Source organism: Aegilops tauschii, chromosome 5 (assembly GCF_002575655.3).
Source record: "Aegilops tauschii subsp. strangulata cultivar AL8/78 chromosome 5, Aet v6.0, whole genome shotgun sequence".
Classification (NCBI taxonomy): domain Eukaryota; kingdom Viridiplantae; phylum Streptophyta; class Magnoliopsida; order Poales; family Poaceae; genus Aegilops; species Aegilops tauschii.
In genome coordinates, this window is record NC_053039.3 from 435,987,410 (window position 1) to 436,014,581 (window position 27,172).

Genomic DNA, 27,172 nt, shown 5'->3' on the forward strand with positions numbered 1-27,172 from the left:
TTACTCGAGATCATCAACTGGCATGGCGTATATGGTACTTCAAGCTCATGAAACGGGACATTCGCAACGGCATACGGAGATCCAACGGGCCAACTAGACAACTCTGTCTTCGTGGCTATTCTTGGTTCAGAAACCCAGTTTCTCTCGTTTGAAATCCTTTTCAGATCGTAACTTTGAAACGCATGCAAGCATGAACATGAACACACAGATTTTGCAATGCAGAACTTGCATCTTTTCTTCATGGGAAAATTTTATTTTTGCTGCTCTAGATTTTGCCAATTTTCCTTATGTCACTCTAGATTTCGACATTTCACTTTTGCAACTCTGGAAAACCGACCTCGCCCTGAGCGCGCCCTCGCCCCCCGCACCTGACCGCCGTGCGCCACTCCGGCGCCGGCGTCCACCGCGCTCTTGCGCCCCGGCTTGTGCCACTTCGGCCGTTCCGGCCACCTCTTCCCCCTCTCCGGTCCCGTCTTCCTCCCTGGCGCGTTGCTCGCCGCAGCCATGACCTCCAGTCCCAGATCTGGCTCGTCCATGGCCAGGCCGGAGGGTGAGAGGCCGATCGTCTCTGGGCTGGGGCTCTCGGAGGGCTCGGCGGAGTCTGACCCCCAGCCGGCGGTGGAGTCGGCGCCGCGCCTGGTGGCCCCTGCTGCGGCCTAGGAGCGGCCGCCTCCGTCCAAGAAGGAGCTCTGGCGGCTTCGGCATGGCCAGGGGACGCAGGCGGGCTCTTCCAGGGCCAGGCAGGGTGGACCGCCGCCGCCGCGTGTGGAGGTGATCCCGGAGCTGCGGGACAAGTGCTTCAGGTGCCTGGAAAACGGCCACTTCCGGCATGACTGCACCAACCAGGAGGTGTGTTTCCGGTGCAGGCTGCCCAGACATGGATCCCGCGACTGCAAGCGACCGAGGAGTCCTTCCTCTGCCGACGAGCTGATGCGCGAGGCTATCGCCAAGGTGGCTCGCCGCACCTCTCCGCGGGTGAGCCCGGATCCCCCGGTGGCCCGCGTGGCCGCCCCGCCACCGCCGCAGCTCTCCTACTCGCTGCCGCGGGCGGCCGAGGCGGCTTGGCCATGGCTGGCACCCCCCAGGCTCCAGGTGGCCATGGAGGCGGACGAAGGCGAGTCCGAGATCTGTGTGGTTCGGCGTTCGCAGTCCACGGAGGAGCTGGAGCATCGGCTGCGCTTCGCCATGGTCGCCTACGTGGGCGGTGCTCGGAGAAGGCTGGCGCCACAACGCGTGCTCGAGATCCTGGCGGGCAAGCTTGACATCACGGATGATCAGGTCTCGGTGCACCCGTACAGGACAGAGGATTTCCTGGTAGTTTTCGCCTCGGCGGCGATCAGGAACAGAGTCGCGGCGTGTCCGGAGGTGGAGTTCCAGGGAGATAGGCTGCACTTCAGGCCGTGGAACCGGCAATCGCAGGCAGTGCACTCGATCTTGGGATCTAAGGTTTGGATCGTCATGGAGGGGATCCCGCCCCATGCTTGGGAGAGGGAGACGGCGGAGGACCTTCTGGGCACGGCGTGCAAGGTGGACGCGGTGGCGCCGGAAACTAGCTCAAGGACAGATCTTTCGGCATTCAGGCTCACGGCGTGGACTGCTAATCCAGAGGCGATCCCTTCCCTTCGCTGGCTCGCCATCCCGGAGCCTGGCTCGGAGATCCCTCCGCCGCTGCTGCAGTACAAGGTTCTCATACACGTCGACGCAGTTGTAGACTTCATAGAAGCTGGGGAGCCTTGGTTCTTGGGCGGCTCCTCCGATAGTGGTCAGAGCGGTCTGCCAGGCTCGCCGGATGGGTTCAGTGACGATGGAGGTGGCGCCAGGCCGCAGCAGCGAGTTTGGCTGTTTTGTGTGAGAGACGCGCGCGGCGGCGAGCTTGGGCGCGAGGGAAACGGCGGCGGTCATGCTGGCTCGACGAGGAGCGCAGAGAGGACAGCCTGGCGCCTGCCCCCGATGGCCCCCACCCCGGTCGTGTCGCATGGCGGGCCCACGGTGAGGGTGCAGGATAGGGTGACAGCCAGGAAGTCAGCTTTTGACCGTCTTTCGGGTCAGCAGCTGGGTGGGGACGCACGAGAGAAGGTTCCCGAGACTAGTTTGAACAGTGGTGGCGCGTTTTTGACCGGGCAGGCGGATGGAGCACAAGTGTTACCGTTGGGAGAACGTGGGGTGACCCTGGTTGTTGAGGGTGCGGATCCCCAGACCGACATGATTGCGGGGACTGGACAGCCACCTCTCCTGGCCCCGTCCCCGACCCGCATGACGACGGTTACATCAATGGATGCGTCAAGGAGCTGCGCGCCAATGGGGACTCTTCTGCCACGCGCTGGAGAGGATGAGGCAGACCCCACGGGGACTGGGAGGCTGGACCCACCGGAGATTCTCACCGATCGCTCCGTCTAGGGGGGCAGACTACAGCTGGTGGGACCTACTGGGCCACCCACGAGGGACGCGGAAGGCGGGAGAGGTGAGCAGCAGGAGGTGGCCCTGGCCTCGGATAGGGAGCCAATAATGGAGGGACTGGCAGCGGACACTGAAGGTGGGGCTGTAACACCCCGGATGTAACTTTCCATATTTGTAACTCCAACTCTTGCCATTTTCGACTACGTGTTATGATATTCCCTTCGTGGTCGGGTTTTGTCTCTCGTTTTGCATTTTTTTCATGTCATGCATCTCATATCATGTCATCATGTGCATCTCATTTACATACGTGTTCGTCTCATGCATCCGAGCATTTTCCCCGTTGTCCGTTTTGCAATCCGACACTCCCACACGCACCGGCGCACCCCCTCTTGTTTCTTTTCGTGAGCGGGTGTTAAACGTTCTCGGAATGGATCGAGGTTTGCCAAGTGGCCTTGGTAGACCACCTGTCAAGTTTCGTTCCATTTGGAGGTCGTTTGATGCTCCAACGGTTAACCGGGTAACCGCAAAGGCCTTTTGAGTGTGCAGCCCAACACCCCTCCAAAACAGCCCAATAACCCATCTAAGCCCACTCCATGCTCTCGGTCGTTCGATCATGATCGTGTGGGCGAAAACCGCACTCCATTTGGAGTCTCCTAACTCCCTCTAGCTATAAATATGTGCCTCCCCCGGAATTTTCGCGCAGATCAAACCCTAACCCCTTCCCCTCTCCGCCGCCGGACACGTCCGGTCCGGCCGGACGAAATCGCCGCCGCCGCCCAGAGCCAATCCCGCGCCGCCACCTGTCACCGCCGCCACCCTCCACCGCGCGGCCCGGCGAGCCCGAGTCGGGCCCGCCCGAGCCCATACGCCGCCCGACTGCGCCCGCGCCCCGCCGCCTCGTCGTCTTCGCCCGCGCCCCGCCGCCTCTTCGTCTCCGCCGTCGACCGCCGCCGCCTCCTCCACTCCTGCCGGCGCCGCCGCCCGCACCCGCGTCCGCCGCCACCCGCGCCGGCGCCCGTCCCCGCCGCCTCCGCCCGCGACGCCGTCCCCGCCGTCTCCTCCCTCTCCGGCGCCCGGCCTCGTCCCCTCCGGCCGTCTCCGCCCGAGCTCCGGCCTCCCCGTCCTCCAAGTCCGGCGAGCGCCCCCGGTGAACCTCGAAGACCGCGCCGGATCTGGATCTGACGAGGTTGACTTCCCCCCCCTCGTTTTCTGCCAAATCCCGAAGATATCACAATATGTTGCTCTGTTCATCATGGCATATCTCATTGCATACTGCTCCGTTTTGCGTCCATGATATATAGAAATGTTCATCAAGAGATGCTCTTCATTTTGTTCCATTGTGCCATGCTCGTTTGAGAAAATCTTGATGCTCAAATATATGGTGCAAGAGTGCTATATGATGTTTACTGCTGTTACTTATCAGAACTTGATGTTTTGTTATTTTTGTTGCATTTGATGTGTGCATCTTATGGGCATGAGCTCTACAGGTGTTCTGATCTATACCATGCCATCTTTACAAAGGTGTATGCCATGTATTTTTGTGATCTATGTGGTGACTAGCACAAGCATGCAAACTAGGCTTCGTGATGTTTCTGTTTTCAGGGACTACGGATTTTGCCAAGTCTTTTACCTGCTGTTATTTTGTTGCCATGTATCCATGTGTCTACAGTGAGATCCATGCTTAATTTGAGTATGTTCAGTAAGGATGTTTTATAGATATAGTTGTGCTCTATCCATCCATGCCCCTGTTTGCATTTGTGGAGTGACCTAACATGTCTCAATCTTTCTCTACTTTTACTATAAAATATTCCTGGCAGATTGTTAACATGATATTCAATTTTGCCAAGGTTGTTGTAGTTGATCCATACATGCTATGCACTTGCTCTTGCCATTGTTAGCTTCATAGACATGCCATCTTGCTGTAGGTATGCTTGTTTTGTCATGCATTGCTTTGTGATGAGTGAATCGAGCTCACAAAGATGCCTTCATAATTCTGTTAATGCCACGCTCTGTTTTCTGCCAAGTCTGAAACCTGTTAACGAAACTTGCTATGTTTACATGGGTGCCATCATATCTTCTGTGCCTTTTTGGCTCATGATTATTAAGGGACTTTTGTTCTATGCATTTAGTAGATTCATTCGGTTACTTGTTTTGCTATGATAAGTTCCTGTAGCATGTTTTTTCTTGCTCTGAACATTGCTACCTGATGCTGTTTCAGCCATGTTCAGTATTTTCACCAAGTCTGTGAAGCTGATATCTTTTGCACTTTTGCCATGCTTGTTTGAACCTGTTATATTGTGATCTAGCCGTAGCTCAGTGTTCATCTTTTGTCAAGCATCTTCTGTAGATCACTGTCATATGTTTTTTTGCTATGTTGGGGTGCTGTAGCATAGTTACTTGATGTATTCTAAGTGCTATCATGCTGTTAATCGCAGAATCGTGTCATTCTTATTTTGCTTGCCATTTGCAAACCGTGCATCCGTTTCCGGTTATCTTTATATCGATTTCGACCGAAATCATCTCATCTTTCCAGTGGCATACTTGGTTTGCCATACTGCCTTTTTCATCCTTTTTCTTCCGGAGCACGCATACGCATCGCATATCATATCTCGCATATCATGCATGTATTGCATCATGTTGCTTGTGCATTTCCCGTGATTGATTGTGGTTCCATTGCTTGTGTTCTTGCTGTGGTTAGAGCCGGGAGACGAGTTCGTGAACGAGGAACCTGTTGAGTACGCTTACGAGGATCAAGCTTTCGACAACTCTGAGAACCATGCAGGCAAGATGACCATACCCTCGAAATCACTTCTATCTTTGCTTTGCTAGTTGTTCGTTCTATTGCTATGCCGCGCTACCTACCATTTGCTATATCTTGCCTCCCATATTGCCATGTCAAGCCTCTAACCATCCTTTCCTAGCAAACCGTTGTTTGGCTAAGTTACCGCTTTTGCTCAACCCTTCTTATAGCGTTGCTAGTTGCAGGTAAAGTTGAAGTTGATTCCATGTTGGAACATGGATATTTTGGCATATCACAATATCTCTTATTTAATTAATTTCTCGGCGCGGGCGGCGGCGGACGTGGGTGCGGGCGGCGGCGCCGGCGGGAGTGGAGGAGGCGGCGGCGGTCGGCGGCGGAGACGAAGAGGCGGCGGGGCGCGGGCGAAGACGACGAGGCGGCGGGGCGCGGGCGCAGTCGGGCGGCGTACGGGCTCGGCGGGCCCGACTCGGGCTCGCCGGGCCGTGCGGTGGAGGGTGGCGGCGGTGACAGGTGGCGGCGCGGGATTGGCTCTGGGCGGCGGCGGCGATTTCGTCCGGCCGGACCGGACGTGTCCGGCAGCGGAGAGGGGAAGGGGTTAGGGTTTGATCTGCATGAAAATTCCGGGGGAGGTACATATTTATAGCTAGAGGGAGCTAGGAGACTCCAAATGGAGTGCGGTTTTCGCCCACACGATCGTGATCGAACGACCGAGAGCATGGAGGGGGATTAGATGGGTTATTGGGCTGTTTTGGAGGGGTGTTGGGCTGCACACTCAAAAGGCCTTTGCGGTTACCCGGTTAACCGTTGGAGCATCAAACGACCTCCAAATGGAACGAAACTTGACAGGTGGTCTACCGGTAGTGTACCAAGGCCACTTGGCAAACCTCGGTCCATTCTGAGAATGTTTAACACCCGCTCACGAAAAGAAACAAGAGGGGGTGCGCCGGTGCGTGTGGGAGTGTCGGATTGCAAAACGGACAACGGGGAAAATACTCGGATGCATGAGACGAACACGTATGTAAATGAGATGCACATGATGACATGATATGAGATGCATGACATGAACAAAATGCAAAACGAGAGACAAAACCCGACCACGAAGGAAATATCATAACACGTAGCCGAAAATGGCAAGAGTTGGAGTTACAAATATGGAAAGTTACATCCGGGGTGTTACAGGGGCCAACGATGGGAATCATGCACATGCAGCATGCATGGTGGCATGCACGTACGACGTCACCGATGATACAAGTATGGAAATGGAGGGTGTTCTCGCTAGTGGGCTGGATGAGGGCATGCTGCAGCGTGACCAACTGGCCATTGTCCCCATCGAGGCAGAGGCACACGGGGAGACGGAAGGCATGACCGCGCAAGAGGCCCATGCGTATGGCAAGCTCAAGAGTTTCTGCTCCAACATCATTAAAAAACTCGCCCCTCCCCTGCTAAAAGAGGTACAGGCGGCGCAGCTGCGTCCAGATGCAGAACCTTTCATGCCCAAGAGAGCTACTCGATCGTCAAAGAAGGCTATGGGGACACGAAGATCAAAGGAGAGCCCGACTGAGAATGTGCTGCTTCATGCCCTTGGCATGGTTCCGGAGGACTTGGTGGTTGATGATGGGGCGGTGCATGAGCTCAAGGCTCTGTTTGACTCCCCATTGAGGGAACAACATGTGAGGATCATTGCTGCTCTCTTCGGCAAGACAATCCCATCGGCAGAGGAATTGGATGCGAGCAACTCGGTGATGATCTCTGTCAACTAGGAGGCTTGTGGGTGGGGCTGGTGGCAGGTCCTTCTTCATGGATCTACATCCCCAAGTGTTGTGTTGGAATGTTCGTGGCCTGAACAATCCGGCGAAGCGCAAGGCAGTGAGAGAATTCGTGTGCTCGGTGAAGTGTAACTTGGTGTGTTTCCAGGAGACCAAGATGGATGTAATGGATCATTTCATTGTTATGCAATGCCTAGGGCCATCTTTTGATGGCTTCGCTTACTTACCGTCCCATGAAACTAGGGGCATCCAGTGGCGTGGGATAGCTCCGTGTTGATGTTTGACACTTTCCAGTACAACGCTAATTTCCTTACGGGTTTGGTGCACACTAAGCTAGGAGATCCTTGGTGGATTTCGGTCGTATATGGGCCACAAAGTGACGAAGAGAAGAGCCAGTTCTTGCTGGACCTAGACGCGAGGCGTGCGGGCTGCCCGGGGACGTGGATGCTGTTGGGAGACTTTAACATGATCTTAAGGGCCGCGGAGAAGAGCAATAACAACCTCAACAGAACTATGATGAATAGATTTCGGCAGTTCGTGGACGACCAAGAGCTCAAGGAGATGTACATGCACGGCCAAAAATTTACGTGGTCGAATGAGCGGACGGTGCCGACCCTCACCAAGATTGATCGTGTGCTCATTTCGGTTGATTGGGAGTTGGAAAACCCATCTTACCTGCTCCAGGCGCTCTCCACCAGAGTTTCGGATCACGCCCCGTTGCACTTATCCACGAGTGCTAATTTTTGCCCCAAAAAGAGGTTTCGCTTTGAGCTTTTCTGGAATAGAATGGAAGGTTTTGAGGATGCTGTGAGAGAGGCCTGGGTATGTGATGCGTCCATCGTCGATCCCTACAAGAGGCTGGATGCTCTGCTGCGCAACACCGCAAACCACCTGCAAGCGTGGGGCCAAAGGAAACTGGTGAATGTGAAGACACTCATGCGGGTGGCCACCTGGGTCATCCATAAGCTGGATGTAGCCCAGGAGAACGGAATTCTGCAACGGGAAGAGGTGTGGTTGCGAAGAACACTGAAACACTCGCTCCTAGGTTTGGCTGCGCTCGAGAGGACAATTGACCGGCAGAGGTCGAGGCTCAAGTGGATCAAAGAGGGTGACGCCAACACCAAGCTGTTCCAAGCAGTGGCAAACGGAAGAAGGACCAAGAATTATATCCCATACATCAAACATGGCAAAGAGATCATTACCGACCAGGAGAGAATGGTGGACACGTTCACAGAAGTGTACAAGCAGTTGATGGGCACGGCACATGCTAGGGAGCATACTTTAGACTTGCAATTCCTACAGATGGAACCGAAGGAGTTGAGCTCACTTGAGGAGATCATTACGGAAGAAGAGGTATGGCAGGTTATCAAGGAAATGGCCCCGGACCGTGCCCCGGGACCAAATGGCTTCATCGGTGCGGTTTACCAATGAGCCTGGTAGATTATAAAATAGGACATTATGGCTGTGATGCTAAAGTTGTATGTGGGGGACACTAGAGGTTTTGCGAAGCTCAACAAGGCTCCTCATTCCAAAAAAGCCAGATGCGGAGGAGATTGGAGATTACCGGCCTATCAGTCTTATCCATAGTATCCCCAAGCTCTTTGCAAAGGTACTTGCTAACCGGCTGCGTAGCCGAATGCCGGAAATTGTGGCCATGAACTAGTCTGCCTTTATCAAAGGAAGGCACCTGCATGACAACTTTCTGCTGGTTCGGCAAGTAGCGCAGAAGATTCATGCAAGAAGAGTCCCAGGAGTGTTCATCAAGTTAGACATTTCAAGAGATTTTGATTCTCTTTCTTGGCCGTTTCTGTTGGAAGTCTTGCGGGCAAAGGGTTTTGGACAGAGGTGGATGACTTGGATCATGACGATCTTGCACTCTGCTAGCACCAAGGTGGTGGTGAATGGTGTCCCCGGTGGAAGCTTCTTACATGCCTGTGGTCTGCGCCAAGGCGACCCAATACCGCCGATGCTCTTTGTAATCGCCATGGAGGCACTTACGGCACTAATCAACAAAGCTACTGATGTGGGTGTGCTCAGCTCATATAATGGAATATCGACGCTGCAAAGAGTATCGATATATGCAGACGATGTAGCGCTATCGTCAAGCCTTCACGGCAGGACCTGTCGGTAGTTCGCGAGATGCTAGACGTGTTTGGGGAGGCCTCGGGGCTAAAAGTTAACTACCGCAAATCATCGGCAATCTTGATCCGTGGGGATCAGGAAGATAAGGAGAGGGTGGCCGGATTGCTGCACTGTGGACTTGCCGAATTCCCTTGCAAATACCTCGGTGTACAGCTTGCAATCCGAAGTTTAACGCGAGCTGAATGGATGCCTATGCTTGACCAAGTCCAGAAAGTGATCCCTGCCTGGCAACGAGGACTTATACAGTGACCCGGTCGGCTCGTTTTGGTTCAGTCCGTTGTCGCAGCTAGGCCAGTGCACCACCTGATGATTACAGATGCGCCAGATTGGGTGTTCGAGGAAATGAATAAATGGATGAGGTCGTTTTTCTGGGCGGGGAAGGACAAAAGCAATGGAGGGCAATGTCTCGTGGCATGGGACCAAGTTTGCCGACCAAAGCAGTTCGGAGGATTAGGGATAAAGAACATGAAAGCCCAGGCTCTGGCCCTGAGAGTGAGGTGGGAGTGGCTAAGGAGGACTGACCCTAGCAGACCATGGCAAGGTTTACCTATGGCGGACGAATGTAATGCGAGAGCTGTTTTTGAGGCCATGGTCAGGATTGAGGTTGGGAGGGGTGACAGCGTCCTGTTCTGGAGAGACAAGTCACCACGCGAGCCGGCGTGGCAGATATCGCGCCGCGCTTGATGGAGACGGTGCCAACGAGAATCATTAACAGCCGGACGGTCCATCAGGCTCTCACGGAGAACAGGTGGTACGAGGACTGTGATGCCACGGCTTCCTTCACTGCCCAGTTGTAGTGTATGCACCTTTGACATGCACTTGCTTCGGTGCATAGAGATGAGAATGAACCGGACCGATTCCCTTGGCCGGCGATGAATACGGCGAGCTACTCGGCCAAATCGGTCTATGACTACCTTTGCCCGAGCCTGCAGAAGTCCCCGACGGCGGCATGCACTTGGAGAAGCTGGGCGACGTTAAAGTGCAAGCTGTTTATTTGGTTGGCGTTACAATATAGATTGTGGACATCGGATAGACGGGCCCGTCATGGCCTCCAAGACCAACCGTCGCCATGTTTCACGTGCTTGCAAGCGGAGGACAATGTTGACCACATACTGGCCAAGTGCACCTTTGCACAGGAGGTGTGGCATCAAGTGTTCGACCTGCTCGGCCTCAATGTTGTAGGAACAACCCCAAACGACACCTTCCCTGTTTGGTGTATGAGAGAAAGGAAGAAGTTTAGGGGAGCTGACAGAAGAGGGTTCGACACTCTCGTGACGGCGGTGGCTTGGATACTTTGGAAGCAAAGAAACGCCAGGGTCTTCAACAGACAGGAGCAACAGAAGCCAGCACCCCTCATTCCCAACCTAGTGCTTGAGGAAATCACGGCATGGCATACGGCAGGGCTTGGAGCGGAACGTCTACAACGTTTTGTGAGGAGTTAGATTAGTAGTGTTTCGGAGTTGGAGTAGGTGTGTGTCACCCATCCTAGATGTTCGCATCAGGGAGGGGCATCTTGTAATTAACTCTCTTTCGTCTATAAAAATATGGTACGCCATTGGCGTACTCTCGAAAAAAAACTTTTGCAACTCTTAGTTTTTGACAATTATTATCACAATTGATATTCCATGGCAAAAGCAAAAATTTCAGAGTGGCAATTGTGATACATTGTCAAAAGCTAAGAGTGGCAAAAATAAAATAAAATAATTTTGCTTTTGCCACGGAATGGCAATTGTAACAATTGTCAAAATCTAAGAGTGGCAAAGGTGAAATGTCAAATCTAGAGTGGCATAAGAAAAATTGGCAAAATCTGAAGTGGCAAAAAAAACCTTTCTTGAACTCTTACAAGACGACTTCATGTCCAACTCAACACGTAACCGTGCCCAACTCGACGCTACCCCTAACACGTGTTTAGGCTCAAATTTGGAAAATTGGACTACTTTCAAACTTACGCTACGACTCAAATTGTTAGATAGAAGGAGATTAAATGAAAGATGAATGTGCAATCGCACTATGATTGAGAAGATGGCAAGTATGAGATGACTGGTAGTAGTCTTTAAGTGTGACTACTTGTGTATATATAGAGGTAAGCCGACGTCCGGCCTGTTTAGGGCGACCTCTAGAAATTCTATCATCGAAAATGCAATTCTTTGTCCAAAAGAACAACCTGCCGAGTCAAATTGATGAAAAAGACCAACTTTTTAAAAAATTGACAAAAAAGACCAATTAAGCCGTGGCAACAGGCGCGCCAACCGACACGTGGGGGAGGCGGCAGGCACTACAACAAGCGGCAGCCCCGGAATTACCGGAGACTGGGCGAGACCAGCTGCTGCAACGGAATTGGATGGGCTAGTGGGCCCTGCCGCCACACACCGTGGTGACAAGTCTCCACCAGCAGCTCGGCTATGTCTCTCTGCTCTCTGTTTTACTTGGTGTTAGCAAGTGTGAAAACATGCAAGGTTGACTGAAATTTAAATCAATCTGAAGGCCGATTTTGAAGATGTTGCAGTCGAAGAAAAGATAGATCCAGATGAGATCTATCCATTTTTATGTTTTTCGCTTACATGCACGATCGTTTCGTACTTTTCAAATGCTCCAAAACACTCCCAACATATTATCAAATCCCTAATTTAACCTATAAACCCTGGAGAACCGCTAGACAGGAGGAAGGTGGCCACGTCGCCTTTAAATCCCGAATGCCACCGCCTGTAAATTCCGTGCCCCGCCAAGGGCATTTTAGTCATTTCACGCGCAGGCATATAAAACGCAGCCCGCCCGTGTAGAAACCCTAGTCGCTGCCTCCGCCCGCACTCGCTCCCCCACCCACCCACGCAGCTCTCTTCCCCGACCCCTTCCTTACCCCGTCTGCCCGAGCCCCCCCCTCCCACCAACTGCTACTCCTCCACCGCCTTGCCACTTCCTCCTCCTCACCGTCCCATCGCTTGCACGCAGGCCATCGCGGCCACGCGCTTCGCGGCCGAACCCGATCTCGACCGCCTGCTCCGGGACGACGCCTCTCGAGTGAAGGAGGATGCCCAAACCATGGTCGAGCCAACGGGGGGGGGGGGGGGGGTCAAGGCTGTGGTTGGCGGCCCGGATGCAGGAGAACCGCTAGGCAGGAGGAAGGTGGCCACGTCGCCTTTAAATCACGAATGCCATCGCCTGTAAATTCTGTGCCCCGCCAAGGGCATTTTAGTCGATTCATGCGCAGGCATATAAAACGCAGCCCGCCCGTGTAGAAACCCTAGCCGCTGCCTCCGCCCGCACTCGCTCCCCCACCCACCCGCGCAGCTCTCTTCCCCGACCCCTTCCTTCCCCCATCTGCCCGAGCCCCCGCCGCCAACTGCTACTCCTCCACCGCTTCGCCTCTTCCTCCTCGTCGTCGTCCCATCGCTTGCATGCAGGCCATCGTGGCCACGCGCTTCGCGGGCGAACCCGATCTCCACCGCCTGCTCCGGGACGACGCCTCTCGAGTGAAGGAGGATGCCCAAACCATGGTCGAGCCAATGGTGGGGGCCGGGTCAAGGCTGCGGTTAGCGGCCTGGATGCAGGAGAACCGCTAGGCAAGAGGAAGGTGGCCACGTCGCCTTTAAATCGCGAATGCCACCGCCTGTAAATTATGTGCCCCTCCAAGGGCATTTTAGTCATTTCACGCGCAGGCATATAAAACGCAGCCCGCCTGTGTAGAAACCCTAGCCGCTGCCTCCGCCCGCCCTCGCTCCCCCACCCACCCGCGTAGCTCTCTTCCCCGACCCCTTCCTTCCCCCGTCTGCCCGAGCCCCCGCCGCCAACTGCTACTCCTCCACCGCCTCGCCTCTTCCTCCTCCTCGCCGTCCCATTGCTTGCACGCAGGCCATCGTGGCCACGCGCTTCGTGGGCGAACCCGATCTCCACCGCCTGCTCCGGGACGACGCCTCTCGAGTGAAGGAGGATGCCCAAACCATGGTCGAGCCAACGGTGGGGGCCGGGTCAAGGCTGCGGTTGGCGGCCTGGATGCAGGAGAACCGCTAGGCAGGAGGAAGGTGGCCACGTCGCCTTTAAATCGCGAATGCCACCGCCTGTAAATTCCGTGCCCCGCCAAGGGCTTTTTAGTCATTTCATGCGCAGGCATATAAAACGCAGCCCGCCCGTGTAGAAACCCTAGCCGCTGCCTCCGCCCGCACTCGCTCCCCCACCCACCCGCGTAGCTCTCTTCCCCGACCCCTTCCTTCCCCGTCTGCCCGAGCCCCCGCCGCCAACTGCTACTCCTCCACCGCCTCGCCTCTTCCTCCTCCTCGCCGTCCCATCGCATGCACGCAGGCCATCGTGGCCACGGGCTTCGCGGGTGAACCCGATCTCCACCGCCTGCTCCGGGACGACGCCTCTCAAGTGAAGGAGGATGCCCAAACCATGGTCGAGCCAACGGTGGGGGCCGGGTCAAGGCTGCGGTTGGTGGCCTGGATGCAGGAGAACCGCTAGGCAGGAGGAAGGTGGCCACGTCGCCTTTAAATTGTGAATGCCACCGCCTGTAAATTCCGTGCCCCGCCTAGGGCATTTTAGTCATTTCACGCGCAGGCATATAAAACGCAGCCCGCCCGTGTAGAAACCCTAGCCGCTGCCTCCGCCCGAACTCGCTCCCCCACCCACCCGCGCAGCTCTCTTCCCCGACCCCTTCCTTCCCCCGTCTGCCCGAGCACCCTCCGCCAACTGCTACTCCTCCACCGCCACGCCTCTTCCTCCTCCTCGCCGTCCCATCGCTTGCACGCAGGCCATCGTGGCCACGCGCTTCGCGGGCGAACCCGATCTCCACCGCCTGCTCCGAGACGACGCCTCTCGAGTGAAGGAAGATGCCCAAAAAATGGTCGAGCCAACGATGGGGGCCGGGTCAAGGCTGCGGTTGGCGGCCTGGATGCAGGAGAACCGCTAGGCAGGAGGAAGGTGGCCACGTCGCCTTTAAATTGTGAATGCCACCGCCTGTAAATTCCGTGCCTCGCCTAGGGCATTTTAGTCATTTCACGCGCAGGCATATAAAACGCAGCCCGCCCGTGTAGAAACCCTAGCCGCTGCCTCCGGCCGCACTCGCTCCCCCACCCACCCGCGCAGCTCTCTTCCCCGACCCCTTCCTTCCCCCGTCTGCCCGAGCCCCCGCCGCCAACTGCTACTCCTCCACCGCCTCGCCTCTTCCTCCTCCTCGCCATCCCATCGCTTGCACGCAGGCATCATGGCCACGCGCTTCGCGGGCGAAACCAATCTCCACCGCCTGCTCCGGGACGACGCCTCTCGAGTGAGGAGGATGCCCAAACCATGGTCGAGCCAATGGTGGGGGCCGGGTCAAAGCTGCGGTTGGCGGCCTGGATGCAGGAGAACCGCTAGGCAGGAGGAAGATGGGCACGTCGCCTTTAAATCGCGGATGCCACCGCCTGTAAATTCCGTACCCCGCCAAGGGCATTTTAGTCATTTCACGCGCAGGCATATAAAACGTAGCCCGCTCGTGTAAAAACCCTAGCCGTTGCCTCCGCCCGCACTCGCTCCCCCACCCACCAGCGCAGCTCTCTTCCCCGACCCCTTCCTTCCCCCGTCTGCCGAGCCCCCGCCGCCAACTGCTACTCCTCCACCGCCTCACCTCTTCCTCCTCCTAGCCGTCCCATCGCTTGCACGCAGGCCATCGTGGACAAGCGCTTCGCGGGCGAACCCGATCTCGACCGCCTGCTCCGGGACGACGCCTCTCGAGTGAAGGAGGATGCCCAAACCATGGTCGAGCCAACGGTGGGGGCCGGGTCAAGGTTGCGGTTGGCAGCCTGGATGCAGGAGAACCGCTAGGCAGGAGGAAGGTGGCCACGTCGCCTTTAAATCGCGAATGCCACCGCCTGTAAATTCTGTGCCCCGCCAAGGGCATTGTAGTCATTTCACGTGCAGGCATATAAAACGCAGCCCGTCCGTGTAGAAACCCTAGCCGCTGCCTCCGCCCGCACTCGCTCCCCCACCCACCCGCGCAACTCTCTTCCCCGACCCCTTCCTTCCCCCGTCTGCCCGAGCCCCCACCGCCAACTGCTACTCCTCCACCGCCTCGCCTCTTCCTCCTCCTCGCCGTCCCATCGCTTGCACGCAGGCCATCATGGCCACGCGCTTCGCGGGCGAACCCAATCTCCACCGCCTGCTCCGGGACGACGCCTCTCGAGTGAAGCAGGATGCCCAAACCATGGTCGAGCCAACGGTGGGGGCCGGGTCAAGGCTGCGGTTGGCGGCCTGGATGCAGGAGAACCGCTAGGCAGGAGGAAGGTGGCCACGTCGCCATTAAATCGCGAATGCTACCGCCTGTAAATTCTGTGCCCCGCCAAGGGCATTTTAGTCATTTCACGCGCAGGCATATAAAACGCGGCCCCCCTGTGTAGAAACCCTAGCCGCTGCCTCCGCCCGCCCTCGCTCCCCCACTCACCCGCGCAGCTCTCTTCCCCGACCCCTTCCTTCCCCCGTCTGCCCGAGTCCCCGCCGCCAACTGCTACTCCTCCACCGCCTCGCCTCTTCCTCCTCCTCGTCGTCCCATCGCTTGCACGCAGGCTATCGTGGCCACGTGCTTCGTGGGCGAACCCGATCTCCACCGCCTGCTCCGGGACGACGCCTCTCGAGTGAAGGAGGATGCCCAAACCATGGTCGAGCCAATGGTGGGGGCCGGGTCAAGGCTGCGGTTGGCGGCCTGGATGCAGGAGAACCGCTAGGCAGGAGGAAGGTGGCCACGTCGCCTTTAAATCGCGAATGCCACCGCCTGTAAATTCCGTGCCCCGCCAAGGGCTTTTTAGTCATTTCATGCGCAGGCATATAAAACGCAGCACGCCCGTGTAGAAACCCTAGCCGCTTCCTCCGCCCGCACTCGCTCCCCCACCCACCCGCGCAGCTCTCTTCTCCGACCCCTTCCTCCCCCCATCTGCCCGAGCCCCCGCCGCCAACTACTACTCCTCCACCGCCTCGCCTCTTCCTCCTCCTCGCCGTCCCATCGCATACACGCAGGCCATCGTGGCCACGGGCTTCGCGGGCGAACCCGATCTCCACCGCCTGCTCCGGGACGACGCCTCTCGAGTGAAGGAGGATGCCCAAACCATGGTCGAGCCAACGGTGGGGGCCGGGTCAAGGCTGCGGTTGGCGGCCTGGATGCAGGAGAACCGCCAGGCAGGAGGAAGGTGGCCACGTCGCCTGTAAATCGTGAATGCCACCGCCTGTAAATTCCGTGCCCCGCCTTGGGCATTTTAGTCATTTCACGCGCATGCATATAAAACGCAGCCCGCCCGTGTAGAAACCCTAGTCGCTGCCTCCGACCGCACTCGCTCCCCCACCCACCCGCGCAGCTCTCCTCCCCGACCCCTTCCTTCCCCCGTCTGCCCGAGCCCCCGCCGCCAACTGCTACTCCTCCACCGCCTCGCCTCTTGCTCCTCCTCGCCGTCCCATCGCTTGCACGCAGGCCATCGTGGCCACACGCTTCGCGGGCGAACCCGATCTCCGCCGCCTGCTCCGGGACGACGCCTCTCGAGTGAAAGAGGATGCCCAAACCATGGTCGAGCCAACGGCGGGGGCCGGGTCAAGGCTGCGGTTGGCGGCCTGGATGCAGGAGAACCGCCAGGCAGGAGGAAGGTGGCCACGTCGCCTTTAAATCGTGAATGCCACCGCCTGTAAATTCCGTGCCCCGCCTAGGGCATTTTAGTCATTTCACGCGCAGGCATATAAAACGCAGCCCGCCCGTGTAGAAACCCTAGCCGTTGCCTCCGACCGCACTCGCTCCCCTACCCACCCGCGTAGCTCTCTTCCCCGACCCCTTCCTTCCCCCGTCTGCCCGAGCCCCCGCCGCCAACTGCTACTCCTCCACCGCCTCGCCTCTTCCTCCTCCTCGCCATCCCATCGCTTGCACGCAGGCCATCGTGGCCACGCGCTTCGCGGGCGAACCCGATCTCCACCGCCTGCTCCGGGACGACGCCTCTCGAGGGAGGAGGATGCCCAAACCATGGTCGAGCCAACGGTGGGGGCCGGGTCAAGGCTGCGGTTGGCGGCCTGGATGCAGGAGAACCGCTAGGCAGGAGGAAGATGGCCACGTCGCCTTTAAATCACGTATGCCACCGCTTGTAAATTCCGTACCCCGCCAAGGGCATTTTAGTCATTTCAGGCGCAGGCATATAAAACGCAGCCCGCCCGTGTAAAAACCCTAGCCGTTGCCTCCGCCCGCACTCGCTCCCCGACCCACCCGCGCAGCTCTCTTCCCCGACCCCTTCCTTCCCCCGTCTGCCCGAGCCCCCGCCGCCAACTGCTACTCCTCCACCGCCTCGCCTCTTGCTCCTCCTCGTCGTCCCATCGCTTGCACGCAGGCCATCGTGGCCACACACTTCACGGGCGAACCCGATCTCCACCGCCTGCTCCGGGACGACGCCTCTCGAGTGAAGGAGGATGCCCAAACCATGCTCGAGCCAACGTGGGGGCCGGGTCAAGGCTGCGGTTGGCGGCCTGGATGCAGGAGAACCGCTAGGCAGGAGGAAGGTGGCCACGTCGCCTTTAAATCGCGAATGCCACCGCCTGTAAATTCCGTGCCCGCCAAGGGCATTTTAGTCATTTAATGCGCAGGCATGTAAAACTCAGCCCGCCCGTGTAGAAACCCTTGCCGCTGCCTCCGCCCGCACTCGCTCCCCCACCTACCCGAGCAACTCTCTTCCCCGACCCCTTCCTTCCCCCGTCTGCCCGAGCCCCCGCCGCCAACTGCTACTCCACCGCCTCGCCTCTTCCTCCTCCTGACCGTCCCATCGCTTGCACGCAGGCCATCGTGGCCACGCGCTTCGCGGGCGAACCCGATCTCCACCGCCTGCTCCGGGACGACGCCTCTCGAGTGAAGGAGGATGCCCAAACCATGGTCAAGCCAATGGTGGGGGCCGGGTCAAGGTTGCGGTTGGCGGCCTGGATGCAGGAGAACCGCTAGGCAGGAGGAAGGTGGCCACATCGCCTTTAAATCGCGAATGCCACCGCCTATAAATTCCGTGCCCCGACAAGGGCATTTTAGTCATTTCACGCGCAGGCATATAAAGCGTAGCCCGCCCGTGTAGAAACCCTAGCCGCTGCCTCCGCCCGCACTCGCTCCCCCACCTACCCGCGCAGCTCTCTTCCCCGACCCCTTCCTTCCCCCGTCTGCCCGAGCCCCCGCCGCCAACTGCTACTCCTCCACCGCCTCACCTATTCCATCTCCTCGCCGTCCCATCGCTTGCACCCAGGCCATAGTGGCCACGCGCTTCGCGGGCGAACCCGATCTCCACCGCCTGCTCCGGGACGACGCCTCTCGAGTGAAAGAGGAGGCCCAAACCATGGTCGAGCCAACGGGGGGGCCGGGTCAAGGCTGCGGTTGGCGGCCTGGATGCAGGAGAACCGCTAGGCAGGAGGAAGGTGGCCACGTCGCCTTTAAATCGCGAATGCCACCGCCTGTAAATTCCGTGCCCCGCCAAGGGCATTGTAGTCATTTCACGCGCAGGCACATAAAACGCAGCCCGTCCGTGTAGAAACCCTAGCCGTTGCCTCCGCCCGCACTCGCTCCCGCACCCACCCGCGCAGCTCTCTTCCCCGACCCCTTCCTTCCCCCGTCTGCCCGAGCCCCCGCCGCCAACTGCTATTCCTCCACCGCCTCGCCTCTTCCTCCTCCTCGCCGTCCCATCGCTTGCACACAGGCCATCGTGGCCACACGCTTCGCGGGCGAACCCGATCTCCACCGCCTGCTCCGGGACGACGCCTCTCGAGTGAAGGAGGATGCCCAAACCATGGTCGTACCAACGGTGGGGGCCGGGTCAAGGCTGCGGTTGGCGGCCTGGATGCAGGAGAACCGCTAGGCAGGAGGAAGGTGGCCACGTCGCCTTTTAATCGCGAATGCCGCCTGTAAATTCCGTGCCCCGCCAAGGGCATTTTAGTTATTTCACGCGCAGGCATATACAACGCAGCCCGCCCGTGTAGAAACCCTAGCCGCTGCCTCCTCCCGCACTCGCTCCCCCACCCACCCGCGCAGCTCTCTTCCCCGACCCCTTCCTTCCCCCGTCTGCCCGAGCCCCCGCCGCCAACTGCTACTCCTCCACCGCCTCGCCTCTTCCTCCGCCTCGCCGTCCCATCGCTTGCACGCAGGCCATCGTGGCCACGCGCTTCGCGGGCGAACCCGATCTCCACCGCCTGCTCCGGGACGACGCCTCTCGAGTGAAGGAGGATGCCCAAACCATGGTCGAGCCAACGGTGGGGGCCGGGTCAATGCTGCGGTTAGCGGCCTGGATGTAGGAGAACCGCTAGGCAGGAGGAAGGTGGCCACGTCGCCTTTAAATCGCGAATGCCACCGCCTGGAAATTCCGTGCCCCGCCAAGGGCATTTTAGTTATTTCACGCGCAGGCATATAAAACGCAGCCCGCCCGTGTAGAAACCCTAGCCGCTGCCTCCGCCCGCACTCGCTCCCCCACCCACCCGCGCAGCTCTCTTCCCCGACCCCTTCCTTCCCCCGTCTGCCCGAGCCCCCGCCGCCAACTGCTACTCCTCCACCGCCTCACCTCTTCCTCCTCCTCGCCGTCCCATCGCTTGCACGCAGGCCATCGTGGCCACGTGTTTCGCGGGCGAACCCGATCTCCACCGCCTGCTCCGGGACGACGCCTCTCGAGTGAAGGAGGATGCCCAAACCATGGTCGAGCCAACGGTGGGGGCCAGGTCAAGGCTGCGGTTGGCAGCCTGGATGCAGGAGAACCGCTAGGCAGGAGGAAGGTGGCCACATCGCCTTTAAATCACGAATGCCACCGCCTGTAAATTCCGTGCCCCGCCAAGGGCATTTTAGTCATTTCACGCGTAGGCATATACAACGCAGCCCGCCCGTGTAGAAACCCTAGCCGCTGCCTCCTCCCACACTCGCTCCCCCACCCACCCGCGCAGCTCTCTTCCCCGACCCCTTCCTTCCCCCGTCTGCCCGAGCCCCCGCCGCCAACTGCTACTCCTCCACCGCCTCGCCTCTTCCTCCTCCTTGCCGTCCCATCGCTCGCACGCAGGCCATCGTGGCCACGCGCTTCGCGGGCCCGATCTCCACCGCCTGCTCCGGGACGATGCCTCTCGAGTGAAGGAGGATGCCCAAACCATGGTCGAGCCAACGGTGGGGGCCGGGTCAAGGCTGCGGTTGGCGGCCTGGATGCAGGCGATGGTGGCGGACGTTGGGGGTCTGGCGGGCGTGGCGGCCGACGGGATCTGCTAGACATGTAGGCAGCTGGAAGGGCAGCAGCGGCCTGTGGGGCGTCGACCGGTCCAGCAGCCGCCTTGATGGAGAAGGGCCATGCAGGATTCGTGCCCCTGCACATCCAGGTTCTTCTCCGTCACCTATCCCTTCCTCCCTCTCCTTTCCACTAGGTATACCCATGTATGTTTAGCTGATGTGTCTCGTTCTTGCAGGACTATGACATTGGCACTGTCAACATCTAGCAGTAAGAGAAGTGGCCCCAATTAGTACATGGTTCGTTTTGGATTTTGGATCTGCAACATTTAGGAGGCTGGTCTGGATTAGGTCCGTTTCTTGGAGTATGACAAGTTGATGGTGATCCTCACGCTGACAAAATAATGGAACATTTAGTGCTGGTGCTTCTGAAGGTAAGTTCGCCTTCTGATCTGTTTCTTCTCTTAAAATAAGACTACCCTGTTTCACAAATTGTTTTGTAACCTGCGAATGTGGTTTAGGATATCTATTTTGCTGTTGTAAGTGTGAAAAATGGAGTGTAACAACCATTATACTGCAAGTTAGTCTACTGAAATTTGGCCATGGCTAAACAGGGCTTTTATCTTGAGCTGCTCATACTAGTATGACAAGGTGGAAAGTCAAGTGCTTATTGATCAAAGAAGAAGAAGCATAATAAGTGTGCACTCTCAGAGTTTCAGAGTGGGGTTGCTTCCTCTGCCCCCTTCATGTGGTTTAGGTTAGTTCTTCTTCTATGCTCTTCCTATTCGTCTGTTGTTTCTTGACATGCTTCTGAAATGTATTAGCACCAAACTAAATTTTATTTTATTTCGATTATGACAATGAATTTCCATAGATTATGACAAATGTTATAAGTGTGAAAAATGGAGTGTAAGAGCCATTGTACTCCAAGTTAGTGTACTGAAATCTGGCCATGGCTAAACAGGGCTTTTATCTTGAGCTGCTCACTACTATGACAAGGTGGAAAGTCAACTGCTTATTGATCGAAGAAGAAGAAGCATAATAAGTGTGCACTTTCAGAGTTCCGGAGTGGGGTTGCTTCCTCCGCGCCCTTCATATGGTTGAGGTTTGTTCTTCCTCTATGCTCTTACTTCCTATTCGTCTGTTTTTCTGAACATGCTTCTGAAATGTATTAGCACAAAACCAAATTTTATTTTATTTCGATTATGACAATGAATTTCCATAGATTATGAAAAATGTTATAAGTGTGAAAAATGGAGTGTAAGAGCCATTATACTCCAACTTAGTGTACTGAAATCTGGCCATGGCTAAACAGGGCTTTTATCTTGAGCTGCTCAGTCAAGTGCTTATTGATCGAAGAAGAAGAAGCATAATAAGTGTGCACTTTCAGACTTTCAGAGTGGGGTTGCTTCCTCCGCGCCCTTCATATGGTTGAGGTTTGTTCTTCCTCTATGCTCTTACTTCCTATTCGTCTGTTTTTTTTTTTGACATGCTTCTGAAATGTATTAGCACAAAACCAAATTTTATTTTATTTTGATTATGACAATGAATTTACATAGATTTTCATTACTCAACAGAAACCTTAAACCTTGTTCACTGGGTTTCTTCTTCCTTTTCCTGGGCCATAGCAACACATTTGCAACAGCACACCAGACTCAATTTAGTTGACTAGCAACAGAGCAAAGGTGTGGTAATTCCCAATCTGACAATTAATTGCATGCATTTTCCTATCTTCAAGGGGCCACTCTTTGATTCAGAGTAAAATCAGCTTCTTCACCTATGGAGGAGGTAGATACTGACAGAGTGTATGACCAGGTGTTCTCTAGGTTCTGCATCATCAGTGTGCAGGTCTAGATTCTGCAACATTGGTGACCAGTTGTTCTCTAGGATTCTGCAGCGTCATCCTCAGGAAGAGAAGGGAGGGGAGGACGAGGTGAAGAGAGGAGGGAGAGGGAGACGGCGAGCATATGGAGAAGCGCTACCAGGAGCAGACCTGGACATCGGCGGCAACAAGGCCATGCCCGAGTGCGGGCGATCCCCCCCCCCCCCCCCCCGGCTCCCGTGTCGTCCCCAGCGGGCGACCCGGGGGCGACTAGGGTTTCCCCCCGCCGCCGCCACCCCCCCCCCCCCAACATCCCCTCCCCTCGCCGCCACCTGAGGGACGCCTGGCAAGCCCCGGCGGCTGCCGATGAAGGTGGCGGCGAGGCCTCTCGTCGCTTCGTTCCCGCGCGAAGGACCCCGGACACCGGGGCGGCGGCCCCGGACGGCGAGGCGGCGCAGCCTCTGCGACAGGCGGCATGCGCGGGATGTGACGGCCGGAGTCGTCGGCTGCTCGGGCGGCGCGGATCCGGCGGGTGGTGGTCGTGGCGCGGTCCCTCCGCTCCAGATCTGAAGGTCGAGCTCCTCCTCCTCTGCTCACTCCTCCCCTCCGGCTGTGTCAGATCTGCAGCTTTTGCTGCCAGTTCCGGTGCTGGCGGGGTGCCGGTGGCATATCTCGAGTCCGGGGGAAACCCTTGGTCGGATCTCCGACCACGGCGGTGAGGGTGCGTGCGCGCATCGCCTTTCTTCCTTTGAGGCACCGCGGAGGTCTCCCGTATCCATCCCCGTCCCAGATCCCGGGTGAAAGCCCAAAACTCGTCTCGGGTTGGGCGGTGGCGGCGTCCTGCACGTCGTTCCCTCCTTGGAGGCGCCGCCTTGGGTTTGTCTGGTTCTACGGGTGAGTGGTGCCGAGATAGGAGAGTGCTCGTCGGCTGCGAGTCCAAGTAGAGGCTTCCCAAGCTTTGACCTTGGGTCCTTGCAGCTTGTTTCTTCGCCAATCCTCCCAGTGGTTTTCCTTCTGCTCTCGGTGACCCCGGGCAGGTGCCAGTGCAGCTAGTGGTGTGCCTTCGACGTGGTGAGGACGGTGTGATATGCCTGCTCTGGGTTCCGACCGGCACCTGCTCTTGCTCTCGGGTGAGCGCCCAACGACCCGACGGTGCGGCGCCTTCGAGCCTAGGTGAGAGGATTGGGGTCCTCTTCGGCGTTGGAAGACAGGTTTCGTGATCCCAACCACACGAACCGGCTGCGCGCAGTTCTTGCTGGCCTTTGGCTGATCCTTGACGCTACTCTGCTCCCTGCCTCTTGGTGCCGATGTGCTATGGGCTTCGACATTACTTGCAGAGCTCTCAGGTGTATATTTATGTGTGCAGTAGTGTGCGTTGCGTTGTAAACTGCTCTGTCAGCTCCCTTGTATCTTTCGGTCGCTCTTGCTTGGTGGCCTTGTGTAATCCTGGCCGGTTGATGGCTTTGTTAATTCAAAGTCGGGCTCCCCCTTGAGCCTTCGTTCTAAAAAAAAAACAAGGCCATGCCCTCATCCACCTCCGTGCGGGCACCCTGGTATGAAGCCATCTCCTTCTCCTTCTGCATGTGTGGAATTGAAGGAACTTAGGCTTAGACTATGTACATGTAGGTAAATTTTATTTATTTGTGACCTGTACATGAGTTGCTGGTCATCAATGACTTGCAGACAATTCCATCAGACTTGGCCAAAAATACCAAAATCTCAGCATAAACATATCACTTGTACATATGTTTAAGGCTGATGCACCTGTCTAAATGAAGCTACACAAGTAGGAATTTATTTTGCTAATTGTTGCCTCTAGCCATAGCTTTTTGAATTCTGGTCTTCTAATTATTAGATTTTTATGCTGCAGGTCTGGTCTACGCTAAATGAATGTTGGTGTTCTAGATCTGGCTGTATCTGCAGTGCACGAGTGTGTCGACGAGAAGGAGCAACAACTCCTTGGACAATGGTATGGCCTAATGATTTATGTTTGTTTGCTAACATAGTGCTAATGGGTGTGAAAATTAAGGTTCAGCCGCGTCTGCGGCAGTGGCGGGGACCTCTGCCCGTGGTCTCCGTCTTGCTGCTCATCCTCTTTTCTAGGTATAGACAACATAGTCAGATCGTCAGATCGGTCAGCAATCTGACAGTAAATAGCCATTCCGTTTATAGTTAGCTGTTGCAGATTGTTTATATAATTATCCCTGGTTCTATTACTCTTTTGTTTAGGTACATTGACTAATAATGAAATTGCAACTGTATGGAGTAAAGCCAATTTATTCTTTTGGAACTAAACTCGTTCCAAGGTAAATACTACAGGAAGCACACATATGTTCATGCCATCCCTGAGTATATTGGATTTAGATATCGATGTATATATGCGGTATGTCTGTTCTATAAAGACGATCGCGAAGAGTGTTTGTTCATTGGAACAGTTTTTTTCTCCTGATTTAGCGTCTTAGTACAATATAACTATCTAGAAAGCATTTTATAGGAGATCACATTCGGACTTCTGTACTAAATTCTTCATAGCCTTACTGTGATAGTTGCAGTGTAGCTCTCACATGAGGCCTACTTATTATTTCTCTCACCTTTTTTTGTCCAAACTACTGGTTTTGACACCTTGCTCGCGGTCCCCGCGCGCCGCTCCCCGCGTCTGCGGCAGCGGTGGGGACCTCTGCCCGTGGTCATATTTCTATAGTTTATGGCCTATCAATATCTAATTTCTCATCTGATTTTGACACCTTGCTCTTCTGCAGTTTTGTTTCACTTTTCAAGGATGAGTATCTTTACTTTGAAAATGAACTCGTCATATTTCTATTGGAAATGAAGTGATGTTGCTTCCCAGGTAAATAACTGAATTCTCTTCTACTTTAGTAGATTCAGTAACTTTGCTTTAGAGTTGTTGTTTAAAAGTAGCACTACCCCTGAGTAACTATATCAATGGCTGCCACTATGTAAATCTTAGTTCCACTAGATATGATAATCATGGTTCTTCTGTCTTGGTTTGATGATTTTATACATGCCAACAAGCATCCATGCGATATGTTTTTTACTTCTGCACCTAACAGCATGTTTTCCCACAAAAAAGTACACGTGCCGCGGCAATCATGCGTTTTATCATTTTAATCATTTGTGTGGAGTAGTATTAATGTTCTTGCCGGCATTGGTTAACAGAAATCACTATAAGAACTTTATCCTACATGCCGTATTTCTCTTTGTCTCTTTTTCCTTATTTCTGTTTCCTCGGTTTCTTCTAGCGTATTTTGATGTTTATTTTCAGTCAAAAGGATGAGAGATGGAGCTTGGGCCAACAATCTCTGAGAAGAGCTGTTGTGTGCCTTCCAAACATGTCTCTCTCGTGTGTATGTTCTGCATAATTTACCAGTAGCCTGCCTATAATGTTCAGCTTCTTAATTGTATAGAACCCTCCAAGCTGTTAATTTGTTGCTCCTGTAGGCTGATTAATTGACCTTGGGTTTCTTCTACCTGGACAAGTTTTCTATCGCATACACACGTGCGTTGTTGTAGTAGTAGAGCTCCCTCCAATCCATATTAATTGACGCAGACTTACTACATCTTTAGTAGTTTAATGGTAGTCATATTATTTTAATGGAAATCAATTAATTTTATGCCGTTTGTACGCTCAGTTGTCGGCCCCGGTGGAGCCTTGCAGTGGCTGGGCGTGACCATGCTCTGCCTCCGCTGGTGAGAGCCGTGAGGAGTCAGAGAGGGAGATTGAGGAGGAGGAAGATGATACACCCGGCAGCGTGACACATGCGTCTCCCAACGGCGCTTGCAACGGGAGATTCGCGGGCTATGTCAGGCTGCACCAGCAAGGTGAGCCCCATCACTCTGCGTTTATTTCTTCAGATCATGCAGCAGCAATGTGACCGAGGAATCGATGCTTTACATAATTGATCAGTTAACTGGTAATATATCTATAGAATAGCCAAGCAAAAAACATTGCGTTTCCTAGATGTTCCATACGATATTGAAGTTGGAACCAGGCTAATAGACAAACTGTATATCCGATTATGCTAGAAAAAGGAGAATAGAACGTTTACTTTTATGATGGTAGGATGTCTTAGTTTTGTTTCCTATGTTCTCTCTCAAAAAAGAAATCTGGGATACACCATCAGTATCAACACCGGTAAAAAGAATCCAATCAAAATATGATGTTTTTCCCTTGGCTATATGTTTATTTGAAGGAAACCATTCAATTCTCAGTGATCTTTCTTTATGCGACGTGGTGCCATTTTTCCTAATGTGCCTATAGAAGTGATTTATCAGGTGTTTTGGTTTATTATCTTATAAGGGAGTCCCAAAGTTTTTTGGATTATGAATTCTCTGGTCAGAATCGGTTGTTTTTTCCCCTTGTGTTCATTTATTTCTCAGATTGCAGAACTGACGAGTGTAGACTAAGTTGATGATCTACATGTGTTGCTCCTCTCCCCTGATGTGTAGTGCAACTATAAATAGGGAGAGAATTGCTTGAGGAGAGCTCTCTTGCTACTGTTCTGAGCTCACTCTTTGACTAATCTAAATGCTCTCTCTGCTCACTGATCGATCAAGGATGGCACTGAAATATCAGCAAGGACCAGCACAAAAAGAAAGGGAGAATAAATGGGACCAATTAACTTACTTCTGTTTAAGAGTACACTACTTTTGACTTTGGAGTCGCACTGGTGAATGGGGCGTCGCATGGTCTATGCTGGAGGTGTTCACATATAACAAGTTCACTATTTGTTCCATTGGTCAGTTGTATAATCTGTGGGCGTATTTAAGTTGAACTATGCTCCTTCCTTGGTATTTGGAGACAAGATACTGACAGTTTTTATGTTACCAGACTGTTTATTAGTTATCTGTAGTTTTATAACAATCTCCATTGTCAATGGTAGTTCAGATTCTTCAGGAAGAATGGGTCTTGTATTTATATTATTTAATTGTGCAATAATCGATAGATAACAAAAGATAGATAATTAAGAAGTTTACAGATTTGAGTATGAAAGTTTCACCCCAGTGAGTGTGGTATTGAATCATAACTCTAATAGTGGTTTAGTTTATTCTAGGTTACCAGTACAAAGTATGAAGACTTGCAGAGTTTAAATGGTAAAGTAGCAAAA

General features: G+C 54.9%; 1 protein-coding gene and 1 long non-coding RNA gene across 2 annotated transcripts; both read left to right on the forward strand.

Moving 5' to 3' along the window:
- The first annotated feature begins 7,368 nt into the window (after positions 1-7,368).
- On the forward strand, positions 7,369-8,355 carry LOC141022958 (uncharacterized). Its single transcript, XM_073499249.1, has one exon. It carries the CDS (start codon positions 7,369-7,371, stop codon positions 8,353-8,355), a length of 987 nt encoding a protein of 328 aa, XP_073355350.1.
- Positions 8,356-19,972: 11,617 nt separating this feature from the next.
- Positions 19,973-26,967, forward strand: LOC109749139 (uncharacterized). The gene is made up of 8 exons (XR_002229560.3): positions 19,973-20,376; positions 20,464-20,658; positions 20,839-20,981; positions 21,189-21,329; positions 21,540-21,660; positions 23,917-24,015; positions 24,806-24,894; positions 25,697-26,967. It is a non-coding gene; the product is annotated as an uncharacterized lncRNA (long non-coding RNA).
- Positions 26,968-27,172: the final 205 nt, after the last annotated feature.

Excerpts from the sequence above, each read along its gene's own strand:
- LOC141022958 (XM_073499249.1), top strand. The coding sequence starts at position 7,369 with ATGCTGTTGGGAGACTTTAACATGATCTTAAGGGCCGCGGAGAAGAGC.